General features: G+C 38.5%; 3 protein-coding genes across 3 annotated transcripts; 1 reads left to right on the top strand and 2 right to left on the bottom strand.

The window, feature by feature from the left end:
- Positions 1 to 932: 932 nt before the first annotated feature.
- Positions 933 to 14193, bottom strand: LOC145902938 (uncharacterized). The gene is made up of 32 exons (XM_082991028.1): positions 14138 to 14193; positions 13602 to 13809; positions 13332 to 13496; positions 12986 to 13138; positions 12689 to 12919; positions 12277 to 12383; positions 12065 to 12216; positions 10685 to 10832; positions 10475 to 10614; positions 10157 to 10422; positions 9560 to 9690; positions 9347 to 9455; positions 9089 to 9195; positions 8782 to 8962; positions 8453 to 8665; positions 8139 to 8253; positions 4674 to 5022; positions 4247 to 4424; positions 3823 to 4011; positions 3578 to 3718; positions 3378 to 3511; positions 2805 to 2993; positions 2698 to 2747; positions 2528 to 2644; positions 2432 to 2475; positions 2163 to 2271; positions 2023 to 2080; positions 1803 to 1954; positions 1592 to 1751; positions 1401 to 1500; positions 1160 to 1271; positions 933 to 1024 (listed from the first exon to the last, which is right to left on the bottom strand). The coding sequence occupies exons 1-32, from the start codon at positions 14191 to 14193 to the stop codon at positions 933 to 935; spliced, it is 4656 nt and encodes a 1551-aa protein (XP_082847154.1).
- Positions 5896 to 6861, bottom strand: LOC145901581 (uncharacterized). The gene has a single exon (XM_082989316.1). The coding sequence runs from the start codon at positions 6859 to 6861 to the stop codon at positions 5896 to 5898; it is 966 nt and encodes a 321-aa protein (XP_082845442.1).
- Positions 13942 to 15009, top strand: LOC145903921 (peptidyl-prolyl cis-trans isomerase NIMA-interacting 4-like). Its single transcript, XM_082992111.1, has 4 exons — positions 13942 to 14281; positions 14552 to 14607; positions 14670 to 14789; positions 14843 to 15009. Exons 1-4 carry the CDS (start codon positions 14239 to 14241, stop codon positions 14999 to 15001), a joined length of 378 nt encoding a protein of 125 aa, XP_082848237.1. The 5' UTR covers positions 13942 to 14238; the 3' UTR covers positions 15002 to 15009.
- The last annotated feature ends 2 nt before the right edge of the window (positions 15010 to 15011 follow it).

Below are 15011 nucleotides of genomic sequence, written 5' to 3'. Positions count from 1 at the left end.
AAATCAGTGGCTAATACGAAGTAGCTATAGTTAGTACTTGGTACGCATGATTAAACGCCCAACCTGTAATTGGACCTGTAGTCAATTTCGGGGGTTCGGAAGGAGAAAAGCAAAAAAAATTCCTACGTGCGGATTGGTATCAGGGATTTCCTTTCGTAAGTTTACAAAGCACAAAAAGCCGTTCATGGCATGTGGAAAATGGTTTAACTTCTTCCAAAGTTAAAGATTTTATCCCCTCCTAAGTGAAGTTTTGCATAGCATGACGAAGCGGAAACGTACAAACACTTCGTTTTACGCATCACGTAACTTACAACAGGTTGGATAGGTGCGTTTTTATATTATTCCGTGACGCACAGTATTCAAACAAACAAATTACAGCGTTGTTGGTGACGTTCTTTTGATTCATACGTTGATCGTCTGGAAGCTTTCGGACTTGGAATTCTGCAAAACAACTTTCTGTAAAAACCATCTCTCAAATGGCAAACATAAGGCGAAACGGCTTTGTTTCGTAGACGTAGAACCGACGTTTTACTTAATAACGTACGGTTGTTTTTTTGCCAAACTGTAGTTGCTAGGACAACCATGTTTTTGTGTGTGGGTGGAAGAAATGGACAAGAAAGTAAACCAGGGTGTGGCTTCAGTGCGTGTTTCCTTAGTACGGCAGTTACAGGCAAGCAAGCGAATCTAATGTGTCGACCCAACGAAGGGCGACGAAAAAATTGGAAGGTTGCGAAACCTTCCCATATCAAACCACCGTTAAGCGGTCAACTTTGTGGTGGACAATAGCGTGGATCTGCACGTGCTCATTTAGCAAATCACTGGATTATCGAGAAACAGTATGCGGGCAGCTGCTATCCCACGTACGCTTTTGACATTTTGCCATGAAATCAACCATATCTCAAAAAAATGTTAAAAAATCACTGAAAAGTTGGTCACGTAGTAATGTCTTCAAAACACCTTTTGTACCTGTGAGGATGATTAAGGGCAATATCTTCACATTGATCGACGCACTCCTTTTTCGTTGCTGCATATTACAATGTTTAAAATTGTTACTTAAACATGTTTAGGAATAATTTTGTTAATGTATGAAGTAAAGATAATTTAGTTTGTATTTTTATAATTGCAGTGAATCTATAACATAAAGTGAATGTGCATATACCGTCGAATGGCTGGTTTAGAAAAGTTGGTAATGCTTCAAACATTCCTGATTCTTTTACCGCATGCCGGCGTCTACCAGGAATCGGGGCGGAAGGGCGCGGCAGGTTGGCAAGCTATTGTAAAAGATAGAACTACTTGAATACATTTTCCCGCTTAACTTTCTGTTAAGAAGGTTGTGAAGTACCATCAGCAGAATGCATGATAGGACGAACATTAGAAACATTTTTGCGTTAGATTCCCACCTTTGTGCGAGTGTCAAACAAGCCTTTGTTGCGAGTAAAATATCCAGATGATGGGGTCGGTATCACTTCGTCCATTTTCTCGTTTTTTTCATCTAAAGGCCTAAAATGAACGGTCCAATATGCCACCATTAGGCTGATGTATGGCAAAACGAAACCAGCGCAAATAGTTTATTTTGATATTAGTAACATACGATGTATTGCTGATTGTCGAATCTTGGACTGAAGTTTCATCTGAAATCGAGACGTCAAGTCCTAGCAGTGACGTCACGACACCTAGTGCCAAAGATTCAACCAATTTTTCGACGCTTTGGGATTTGGAAAGATACACAACATCCTCGCTAGTATCTGTAACTGTTTCTGTGAACTTTCTTATAGTGTTTGGCAAAACTCTGAACATCGTACCTGTACTGTCATTGTTGTTTAAGACAACGGATTTTACAATACGAGTTGCAAGTTCGTCAAGGGCTTCCTGCATTTCAGCACTTGATTGTTCGGTGAGAACTGGCATCACATGGTGACTAAATGTCGCTTTCTTTCCCTCCGCCATTTTATTTCTTTGAATTCGTATAAATTAGTAAAGCCGTTTGAAACGGTGCTAGTAATATGTAAACATTCGGCTCACAGGTTTAGTTGTGTTGCATAAACTTTAATAGCACGCGTGTCTTTTGTAGAGTGCGAGTCTGTAATAAAAAAGTTGATTCGTAAATTCGCTATTTCTGAAATGTTTATCACCAGTTTAGAGTGTGGTACAACCTTGTTTACCTTTGCTTTGTGGAGAACGCCATGTAAAGTTGGACTCATATGGGGTTCTGTGCGTATGGGACTTACTTGTCGCAATTTTCTGAGTTTCTTGACCTTCGGATTGTTCAAGCTTTCCCAGTAAACATAATAAACAAATGTGAATTTGACCAGAAATGTTCATTGAAATAAAATTTGTTTAATATTTACACAACTGATCAACTATGCGCTGTTTGTTCCGTAATATTAATATTATATTGACCAAGCATCCAAGCACAACGTAAAATACTTACTGACTGGTCATGATGTGTTGGAGAGAAGTCCTTTTTGTCTGCAGCTGTCATAAATGATTTTAAAAATCTGCATTTTGTCGTTTTTATACAACTCACCTGACGTGTTTTGCGTTACAATGCAATTCCCCAAGATATCGTTCGCTAAAGCACTGATGGCAGTACTTACCGCTGAGCTTCCGCTAGATGTCAGTGAAGATATAACATTTGTAATCTCTGTAAGACGCCCTTGTTTAAAATGTGGTTTACCATGTGAACCAAACTCTTACTATCATCCGATGTTTTTGTTTGGTCCTCCTGTTGCGTATCGGACATGGAACTGTGATATGAAAAATACAGTAATAAGCTAGAGAAAAATCAAAGTACGAATACCAACCTGTTGTAAGCGTCAATTAAACTGCGAACGATTCGGATAATGTCCCCTTTCAACTTGTCTTTATCAACAGTTTTTAACTGCGAATTTTTTTTTTCTTGTATTATTTCCATGACACGAGTTGAGAGAGTGTCAACGATGATTTTGCTTACGCCAGAACTTAAAGCGCTTTCAACGTCACTAGATGTTGTTCTGCAACCAAAAGACCACTTGTAAACAGTTCATCTTGGGGATTGTCTGATATATTTTTAAACAGTTTATCAACAGTCGGTTTTTGAACAGTTTATAAATGAAGTTGCCAGACACAGTGTCTTTGAGAAGATCTGTTGTATTGCGACTAAAACGTCGATATTAATAAATACCTTTCACTCAAAAAGAACCCTATTTAAATTAAAGCGTACGCGGTGTTTTTGTTCAACCTTCAAAAGGCAGTAGTGGTTTTAATGGCAGATTTCCATTTTCAGCAACACAGCAATTTTATGCAGTAATGTTATGATGTGACAAAACAAATCTAACGCAAAATATGTTGCGTTTAAACATATGGAATACGCATGTAATAATTGGAACAACAAATACCCTTCCTTTCCAACAGTGCATTTTGTGACGTATGTCGCAAGGGAACTGATTGCTGATTCGGCCGAACTCCCTGCGTTGTTGCATTTTCCCAAAGCCTCGTCCAACGCCATGTTTGCGACATTTTCAGACAAGTCCTAAATTTGAAGAAAATTATGTACACATAGTGTTTGGTTTTAGCTTTTAATTTAAGCTGGGAGAACCTTGATAGCTGAGTTTAAAGTGGATTCGGATGAGCTGCCGACACCAGTCGCTGATCTAATCGTTTCCTGAAATAAGGTGGAAGCAAGAATGTCAACCCCACTCAAAACAGCTGATTCCGTGGAACTTCCTACTTTATTTCCCTGAGCATTAAAACACATACAAATTTATATGAAGTTTCAGTGACTTTTAATTGGTGTTTGCAAGTACACGAGAAGTGATTTCACGGCAATGAAACTTTCCAAACCTTTTCAAGTGCGGACGTAATTAAATCATCTGCCAACTTGCTTGCTCCCGAGCTTACTGCAGATTCTTCAGAAATTTGTTCGACCCTGTGAATGACCTCATTGGTGATGTCATCAGCCAATAAATCCAAACCAGAACTAATCGCTGACTGAGTTCCACTCGATAGCAAACTCGACTTGTGCAGCGTCTCCTAAAAGTATGCAGCTGCCATATTTCGTCAAAGCAAATTTTCATTGTTGCGGAAATTTGTTTTGAAAGTAATTTAACATGTCGAACAATGCATTTGTTCAGAAGCTTAAAAGCCAATATTATTACTGAGCTGCAAAAAGTAGCGCACACTGTTTCGACTTGTAAGGTCTCATTAGTGCAACTCTGTACATTTGTTCATTGTCTGAAAAGTATTTTCCTTGTTTTCTACAACTTACTTTGACCAATGTGTCAGCAAGGCCCTTAATAGCTTTATCGAGAGAAGGAGAGGAAGAAGATTGATCCGATGAGGAACTTTTCGCTGCGTTACGAACCGCGTTTTCGGTGAGAGCAATCGCAAGTTCGTTGATACCAGATGAGAACACAGAGGAAGCGCATCGAGAAGGAACCAACGTTCTAACACGAAAAAGTAATGATGATGATACAAGTTCTTATACGTCCAGAAAATTTAATAATATGTGAAAAACAAAAACCACACGTCAAGCTTTGACCCTAAAAGGTTATTATCCTGCAAAAAAAACGAAGCGAAGAAGTGCTTACAGACAGTAAGTAATATTATGGCTTTAAAACAAACTGAAGACCATTGGTGAAATTGACCAAAGTTAGTTGTTAGTTTGTAAGTTGTTACAAAAGCAAAAGCGTTACTTTGTTATCTCTGTGCCGATACGACGTATGTCATTTTCTTCAAGACTGGTCAAAACTTTTTTTGGTGTCTCGTGTAATGCTTTTAAATTAAGGATCTCTCCAATTGCTGCTGCCGCAGGTGATTCTAAGGTAATATTTTTTATTATTATATTTAATCCCTTTTTGTGAACGTTAACTATCGTAAATGCACGTTTTGTTGTGTCTCTGTTTACAACGCTCAAGTCGGGCGGAAGAAGTTTCTTCAGCTTCATTATTGAGGTAATCGTGTCGACTGTGATTTCTCCAATTTTTGCTTCTCGGGTTACACTGCTTATGGAAGACAAACTCGTGGAAGCGGATGCTGCCGACCCTGGGGTTACAGAAAAAACTTCGAGTTACTTTTGCTATTTTTGAAATCTGTCCATGTAAAATATGGATTATAAAACAAACAATTCCAAAAACTTAAGCAAATAATTTTGACATTTACAGACGCCAAATACAAAAATGACACAGTTAGCTAAGTCGCATTTCGCGCCTATGAGGGACAGTGAATCGAAGATAGGTGTTCTATTTGCTGTAGATAATGCGTGGTACTAATTACGTTATGTTTGTTGCTTGCCACAACCCATTTTTAGCTACGAGTAATACGTAACAACTTCATCTTTGCGTGGTAAACCGTTTACAAAAGTCCAACACGCTCTTGTCAACGCAACAAAGGCCGGTTCGAATCTATTTTGATTAAATGAATCAGATTTGTATTTGTAAATTATTAAATGTGTGAGGCCGGGTTTACAACACACACCTGGCAGTGGCTGAATCTTCGTTTCATTTTGGTTAGCGCGGTGTGACTTAACAAATTTAATAACTGGTGGCGTCAATACTTACACTTCAAGGCCCTATAGACTGCGAAAGAAAAACCAGTGAAATTACGTACAGACCCTAGAGATAAAAATACTGTATTGATGAATATCCATTATAGTCTCGTTATTGTCTATGAGCGTTGTATGTTTTAGATTTTTATGTCGGCAAGCACAACTATTGCGGTCATTGTAATAGGTATCGTGTAAATGTTGTTATTGTCGTCGATATAAAAAATTAAATCTCAGAACGGAAAACAACACTTGGTGTGAACAGATCAAAAGACTTTTATGGTTGTAGATTTGCATCACAAAAACATCAACGGTAATAACACTGTGCTTATGGTCGGGGTGGATAATTTGCTTGTGAAACAAATGTATTTACATCAGGCTGATACTTGCACGACGTCCCTTGAGTAGTAGACCTCTTCCTCTGCACGTTTTTCAAAGCAGGGAAACAGTCTTTGTCGCCAGTTTGCGGTAGTGCAAACAATAGCCACTGTGTTTACGATAAGATCAACATGAACAATAAGAGACCAATAAGAATCGCGGGCAAACAAAATGCTACATGCAGCTATGGTTGCGCTAAGCAATGCAGACGTCACACATATTGCTGTGCAAACAACAAGTCTCTTAATTAAATTTAGTATTTCGTTTCTTGGTTCGCCTCTTCTTTGCCGACAAAACCTAAATTTGCCACCCGAGCTTCCTGTGAGTGGATAAACGATAAGCCCCAAAAGCAAAAGTTGGAACAAAACATAACTTGCGGCCAATATTGTCAAGCAAATTGATGGAACTATTGACTGTCCATCTTTCAGGGACAAGATGCAGCCGTCGGTTGTGCTGTGAAGCTCATAGCTGAGTGTTATGGTCAATACAGCAGACAACAGGGCAATGTAAACTCCGAAAATTGTTAACCTACTAATAACTCGCATTGTTTTACTGTTGCAGTTCCTCAACAGGGGGTCGGTGTAAAAGGTGCGTTGACGCCACCACAGCAAAGTGTAAGTACAAAGTGAACCGACCAAATAAAATAATGCAACCATCACAGTGTAGACCAGACACCAAACATCCGCTGTCTTTCCGAGTCTTAGTTCAAATTGTTCGGCAAGACAAGACAACAAGGCTGAAGCGGCGGAGGCAATGTGAAGCTTGTTGAGGCCCCATTTTCTCAAACGATGAATCTTCCATTCATAGTATATTAAACATATGAGCACATAGAACGCTGCAGCTGTAAGAAGGGCGGCAGAAACATTGCCAATTATTTCTGCTTGTAATCCAACCGGTAGCAGAGAAGTCGTGTACTCCGGTAGCAACTCAGTGCTGCTGTCAACGCTTAAATGATTTGTCATATTTGTTTGCAATGTTTTATCACAACTAGAACAAATATATTTACATTTTTCAAGAATTCTTAGCAAGACCTACTACAGACATGTAAACATTGTTACAATATTTTTGTCCACCTGGTGATTCTAAATCAACCATACAGAAAACAACTTAAGCGACACTTAGAATGTTGCCAATCTAATCAATAAAACGTACCACTGTTCTCTAAAAGGGTGTCATTGATCGTGTAATATTATAAATATTCTAGCATGTGGGATGTCACAGTACAATATGCGCTGTCATACCTTACCCCACGCAGTTATCGTTCTACAAATTAATTTACCTACAAGCGCCTCCCGTGCTTACAACAAAACATGACACACAGTAAACATTTTTGCCGTTTGCTTTAAATGATTTCTCTCTGTAGCATGTAACTTTTATTTTGACCTAGATATATGACACTTTTTATCTGTTTAAACTATGCACCTAGTCATCATCATCATCATTTCTATCAGACAGTTTCAGTTGTTTGCAGTTAACCGTAAGCACTAGTTACGACACTTACCTACATTTTAGCACATACGTAGATAGTGCGCCCATACAAATAAAACTCTTAAGTCTGCCGCCGTTTTGTCAGACCAAAAATAGAGACTGTCTTCCCGTTATAGTGTTGTCACGTGGAAAGCTAAACACCCACCACCTCCGATATTTCCGCCACTAGTTCTCATGTGTGAGAGGAATACGGTAGCACTTTCAAGCGCCTCAACCGCTAGTCTCGTCCTTGCGCTCCAACAGTTGTAATAATGCAAATCGTGTCGATGTTTCAATGGCAGTATTGGGGCGAATAGTTTTTGTTTGTTTAAGACTTTTAGATTGGGCATGGCATGTAAAATTTATGTGGTTTATGTCAGGGAACGAACCACATAACCTGTGGCGAAAGCATAACCTGTGGTGAACTTTTGTGTGTTTTAATGAATAGGTAAAAAATACACGTGGTGATTTTCGTGCTTTACCACAATATATAGGGTATAACGTATGAGTTTGCCACAGACAAAAACGGATATTTAATTTCGAAACGTCTTATTTGAACTTATTTGCAAAACAACTATAGGACAACATTGTCAATCCATTTAGGCCTTATTGCTACCACACATCAACCACTGCGACAAATTGGGCACATTTTGTGGCCTTCAATCAGGTTTTAAATTCTGCCTTATTTTACAAAACAAATTAAACATGTTATTGTATAAACACCTTGACTGTAAATGCTGCGGGTACTGAAAACTTTTACTACAAAACTAACCTTTCAGAACAGAGCCAACAATGTTTAAGGCAAGTTTGGATATCTTTTCTTCAACATGCACGACTTCATCCGGTAAAAAAATCTCGCCTGCTTCTGTTTGTCTTCCAACAATAATCTGTAACATCGTTTTAAATTTTTACTTACAGCATAAAGGGAAGTGTCTCAGTTTTGCTAATTTTCGTTTTTTTTTTGTGGTAACGCAGAGAAACGAAATGTGTATTGAAACAAGATTGCATGCATGTATTTTGTCATATGAAGACTGGCATTATTTGGGAACAAAAAATAAAAACCGCCTTTTTTCGTATTTCGCTTACCTCTTCTACAAGTTTGGAAGAAAGTTCGTTGATCAAAGGTTCCAGTTGTTCGCAGAGTCTTTGACTGTTCTCCTCATTAATTTCTGCTGCTGGATCGAGCGTTTTGAAAGCGGATTGCACAACTTGAAGCGCCAGGAGACTGACGTCAGATTGCGCCATGGTGTCATCAGATTTTAATGTTTCTGCAGATAAGCTATTTACAATTTTTTGGACCTCTCGAAAAATAAAAAAAATTAAAATTCCTATACAAGAAAAACAAATTTGGTCTTTAAGCACCGGGTAAGCTACTGTTTACCACTACTAGTTTCCTCATCAAAGCTCTGTGTAACAAGTGCTTTAGCCAATAAGCTTATTTTGCGATCGAGGGTTTCCTCAGAGTGTTCCGAAGATGTAGAAGAAATCGCCTCAAAATCAACAAACTCCATGTGAGTTTCTGTTGCTTCTTCAATGGTGATTATTTCATTCACCACCGAGTTCGCGAGGTCACTTACACGTTCTTGCAAAACGGTCCTTGGAAAGTACAAGCATAGTGATAAAATGAAGAATAAAGAAAATGCTTATCAAAATGTGCAAATAACTTGCAAGGTGTTTTACGGATACAACAAAAGACTTTGCGAAAGATTGTGTTGCAATTACCTTGGCAAAGGCAAATCTGCGGTCTTGAAAACTTGATCGACAACTTTGCTTGCCAGCGTTTTTATCGTCTCCCCGAGAATTACCTGTGAGTCGGATTCCACTAATTCCTGCCAAAGCATTAGGTTTATTGTAAAACATAAAATTAACAAAAAGCATGATCCGTTTCTGGAGTTTTGCTTAATACAGAATTTCGTAATTACCCATTTACCCAAATAGTAAAAAAAAGCAATAAATTCCCAGAAAGTAAAAAAGTATTACGCTCAAATCGCCCATTGACTCATAAAACTTGACTCTTCGTATGGGCGTCGGAGGACGCTGTTGCCGGTTTCTGTGGCCTCCAGGGAGATCCGTATTGGATACTACAAACCTGAAAAATACGAACCAGTAACTCCCTTCAGATTGTTCTCTCCAATAAGGGTATCAAGTGAAATGTATTTTTTTTTGTACACAGAGGTGCTGAGTCAAACCAACCTCACTGCAGAATCTTTGGTGCCAGCTTTTATTGTTGCCTGACCGGGTTGCGAAATGTTAACTAGTGAAGGCAAATCGTCCGTCTCCTCATCCAAGATATCGTTGCAGAGGTCGTGTAAGGTTGATAAAACCTAATAAGAGGAAACACCTGACTTAAATAAAAACAAAATAAAAAATAGTACATGCTTGAAAAGTAGTAAAAAGTACGTTGCAATTTATAATACACATACAAAGCACTAGCTTTTAACAACAGGATCAGTCTGGCTGTTGTTAGGAATATATACTTAGGGCATCATCAGTTCCTTCATGGCAAACACAGCAATGAGACGCTTTTTACATTATTTTATTGTTGTGTTTACTATGAAGGAAGTGATGATGCCCAAAATATATATTCCTAACAGCAGCCAGGCTGATCCTGTTGTTAAAAGCTATAATGCTTTGGGGGCATATTGCCATTACTGAAGGTACAGTGTGATCGCCAGGCCAGCATCTGTAGTCTATAGTTAAGACCAACATTTTTCAATATATGAAGTTGCAATTTATAACTATTTATACATATGTCAAGATTGGGATACAAATTACAAAAGATTAACCAACCTTTGAATCGGGGATTTTTACGCCCGTTCTTTGTTCGTACATTCTCAGCATGGGAAGCATCACCTCTTGACTTATCTCAATAGCTTGCTTCACTAACTCAGTCGATGTTTTCTCCATTTTCTGCGATAAGTCCACAACTTCTGTCACAAGATGTCGTGCGCGTTCGCTGGTGATTACGTCATCGCAGATGATTTTTGCTTGTTGCGACAAAGTTTTCAGAAGTGGATTAATTATCGCGTCACCAGCTGAGTTTTCTTCACCATCATCTAGTTTAATAAATTTAGCACCCTGCATAACATTTATTCTTATTTAACCAACCAGACGATGGCGAATCAGTTACATCTTCATCCCAAATCAAGTCCAGAAGATCTTCAGAAACAATCGCATTATGAAAACCGAGAGCACTTAACTGATGAGGTTTCCAGGGTTTGCTTCTTTTTACTTTCTTTTTTGTAAATCTATAAGCACAGTCTTTTTCACCAAAAGTGTACCTTCTACACATTTTTATCTGGTATGTTTTCACCAAACCTTTTCTCTGTCTTGATTTCGTCTTTGAGTTGTTCAGGAAACTTCCCTTTTACTTCTCTCCAACCTCTAGCTCTCAGACTTTCTTCAATCCTCTTGTTTTTTTCCTCTCTAAGTCGGGCTTGCTTAGCCACTATCAGCCGAAGTTTATCTAAAACACAAGAATAATTACAGAGGCCAAATTTGTGTGAAGGCATTATGGTTTTGACGTTTGTTTTAAGCTCAACGCTGTGTAGCTAGTAGGATATTTGTGAAACCCGCCTTATTGAATACAGCAACAACATCTTTGTGTAATTTTGGTAAGCTGCAGACAGGGTGTGTACACGCACTGTTTCGACCTGTGAGGTCTCATCAGTGCAGCTGTTGCAGTGGCACTGTGGACAGGTATCACAAAGTGGAATCTAGTGTGCCTGCTAGAGTAAAAGCTAGCACAGTGCCCCTGCAACAGCTGCACTGATGAGACCTCACAGGTCGAAACAGTGCGTGTACACACCCTGTCTGCAGCTTACCAATATTATTATGGCTTTTTTGCACATCTTTGTGTAACCTATCCCAAAAGATACTGCAACACGTGTGTCTAACCTTTAGCACTGACTACCACAAAAACACTGGACGAATTGACTGCAAAGTCATCATACGCGCAGCAATACTGGCGGTTAATCATTGGATGTTAAAATGTTGTAGGCCTAGCTATGGTTCACAACTTTCATGTACCAATGGCCCGTCTTCAGAATGTTGACATTTTTATAGATGCAGTAGCTGATGTATAACGATTACTGTTTTGAATCACTGCAACAGCTAAAAGGATACGCATTTTTATTTTGATACAATTCGTAACTCCTACAAATCACGACTAAACAATATTGAAACGACACACAACTTGGGAACCACTGTTGTGGGTCAATTTGTCCATGTTAACTATTTTTTGTTCATGTTGACTATTTTTTTGTCCATGTTGACTGCAAATCATTCAGCAGCAACATTTTCACTGGTATGTGCAAATACGAAAGTAGGCCAATTTGGGAACAATGCAATAAACCAAGGATCTAATTGCAGGTAGTTGTTATAAACAAACATGCAACCGAAACGTTGTTTGGTGTACAACTGCATAATTGAAGAAGGGACCACCCAAATTCGGATTACAATAAGATGTTGAAACTGTAACTTATATCCGGATATAGGAAATATCTGGATTAAATATTCTGAAAGATCCGAAGTTGTTTGTCAAGAAAAAGATTACGAACTATTTGTACCTTCAAATTCATACGAATGGGGCCAATTTCCGAATAAAGCAAATCCGGATTAACCGAGTTCTACTGTAGCCTATACTTTCAAAAGTGCAGTTCAAGAAAATCCAGTAGGTGCATAAAGCCTTATACGTACGACGCTGTTGATTCAATTTGCTTTCAAAGAATTTTTTCCAAAATTCAACGTTCTTTTGTCGTTCCTCTTCCTTTTCGTTTAAAAGTTGGTTTAATTCCGCCATCTTCATCAAATGAAATCGCTTTTTCCGTTCATACTTTTCTGTCAGCTTCCTTTTAAATCAAATATAACTACATAACATCCTACGTTTGCCATAAACGCAGCTATTTTACCTTTGTCGTTCAATAGCAATTGCCTTTTTTCTTTCCTCCAGTTCTTTGCTTCTGTAAATCTCTTCCTGGTGTTTGTAAAACAGCAATTCTTCTTTCAGCAAGCGCTCCTACCACAAAAATGTTAAATTTTGATAAAAATACGTTTTCATTTTTAGAAAGATACACAGGAGCGCAAGCGCACTACTTTGCCTGGCAACTTTCACTTATACATAGGGGATCTCTAGCAGCACTAACAGACAATGCAGCAATGCTTCATGTAACCGCATGATTGAATAGCTGGATCTCGATACGATAGCTGTGATCGCCAAGTGTAAGGACCTGTGCAGTTAGGCGATCTTGCCAAACAAATGCATAAGCAAGAAAACTATCAAATACAAGTTTTGAATCTTACTTATATTCATTTCAAACTCACCTCCTCGAATTTCATCATCTTAATCTTCTTGTATTTTTCCCGTTTTCTTTCCCTCGCCACTTCATCTTCGATCCTTCTCCGCATCTCCTCCTCCTTTCTCCTGCATCGCTCTACCCTCTCTTCTTCCGCATTCCGGATCACTTTCTTTCGTTTCTGGATCAAAGCTCTTTCCATTGCGTTTCGTGCCTTTGTCGCACGGTTGATGCGTTTGGTAATTGGATTGTTTGGATCCTGTAAAATAGCCGTTCATTAGTGACATTGCATGATAGTGAGAGGCAATTTTCTTTGTTCACAGACCTGTTGCTTCTTTTCAATATTCGCCACAGTTTCTTCCCGTTTAATTTCAAGTTCTTTCTCATACCCCTCCCGCAGAATTTTGTTGAAGTACTCAATACTTAGATGCTTTAAATATTGGCGGTAAAGATTGTATTCCTTAAGTGAGCAGACTACCTGTACAACGAATATATGTTTATAGTATGTAACATGTTTTGTTAACATAACTCTTCACTCTAAACATAACTCTTCACAACTTCCGGATCATAACTTAAAATAGCTTACGTTGTAATCGAATCACTAAATACAGTAAATTATTTAACATTGATCTAGCCATGTAAATACGACTATTATTTTTTTAACAGCGTACTTTATTTTCGGGTGTAATATATCTCCGTTTTTTCAATCTCTTCGTCACGTCAGACTTCTGTGCGAAGTAATGCCGCAAATGGGGGTCGTGCAAACAGCGATATTCGTTGCTAATATACACATCACTGGGATAAGTACGATCAAAGTCACAAGATGGCTGGTGAAGCTGCAAATATCGTTCAAATACAAAACTGTTCATTTCAAAAAAGTAGTGGCGATGAACAAAACTCTTGCATTTTTGTAATGAAATTTCACAACATAACCAACTGACCTTTTCGCCGAGGTTGACAGTGGAAAGAACAATGCAACTTCCAGGTATCAATGGTAACTTGGCTCCAAGAGGAACATCCTCTATGTTCGGTTTTCCTGATAAAGCGCTTTGAGCAGACAGGCATGTTCTCCTCAGTTTTGGAGCCATCATTTTGTAGTTTCGTTTCGCCCTTTCGTCCATGTTGACTTCAAATTTTTCATAAACAAATCTACACAATAATTCAACTGGTATGTGTAATACGAAAGAAAGAGACAGAATTTTTTCCACGCATGACTAACAATGCATATGTGTTACGTCATTTTATGCATTGTGATGCTATTGCCACTTGCCACCAAGACCAATGACCATTATTGCTTATTGGGGATCTTGTTAGTTTAAGTATTACAAAATACTTACTTTGCGCGATGTTAACGTTAGCTGCATTGCCGAAACCACATTGCACTTACAGAATTCAACATTAGTTTCGAAAGTTGTTTCCGTGTTAATTTACTTTTCAAATTACTAGAGTTTCTAATCTTCAAACTCACAGAACTTACGTAAGGAGTTTACAACACATAATTTTAAACGTAACTAATCTCTGAAGTTCACGCATGTTCCCAAAAGATTAAACCGCATTCTTTTCTCCTTGCCTTTAAAAATGCCCAAAGGTGGTAGTAAAGCAAAAGGTGGAGCAAAAAAAGGTAAAACAAGATGTTTGTCTTAGCCAGCTGTTGTTTTTCATGTTAATTTACGTGGATGTCTTGTCACGAAGTTATCCATTTCTTTTCAATGAAATTATGTTTGTGAGTCACCACTCACACAGAAGAGTTTGAAAACAAAACTTAAATTGCTTTAATTTTTTTTCATTTGTGGATGCCCTGAAACCATTGCACAGACCCCTAGGGGTCCATGAACCAGAGGTTGGGAACCATTGTCCTAAAATTTAAACTAAGAACAAAATTGTCATGTAGAATCAGGTGGTGATTCATCTGGAGGAAAAGAAAAGAAAGGGGGAAATGCTGTCAAGGTAGGTTATATCATGAGCAATGTCAAAAGATGTTGAAACACTAATTACATTTAGCACTTTAGGTTCGGCATATCCTTTGTGAAAAACATTCAAAATGCATGGAAGCACTGGAGAAACTAAAAGGCGGAATGCGTTTTAATGAAGTTGCCCAACAGTACAGTGAGGACAAGGCAAGGGCCGGAGTAAGTGCGTCATTATTAAGGTTGAAATGTTTTGTTTACTATCTTGTATTTAGGGTGACTTGGGTTGGATGACCCGTGGTTCGATGGTGGGACCATTTCAGGATGCAGCATTTGCACTACCAATCAGCTCACTTGCTTCACCTAACTACACAGATCCCCCTGTCAAGACTAAGTTTGGTTACCACATTATCATGGTGGAGGGCAAAAAATAACCAATTTCCT

Source organism: Ascidia mentula, chromosome 5 (assembly GCF_947561715.1).
Source record: "Ascidia mentula chromosome 5, kaAscMent1.1, whole genome shotgun sequence".
In the NCBI taxonomy this organism is placed as follows: domain Eukaryota; kingdom Metazoa; phylum Chordata; class Ascidiacea; order Phlebobranchia; family Ascidiidae; genus Ascidia; species Ascidia mentula.
This window is presented reverse-complemented; position numbering and strand designations above follow the sequence as displayed.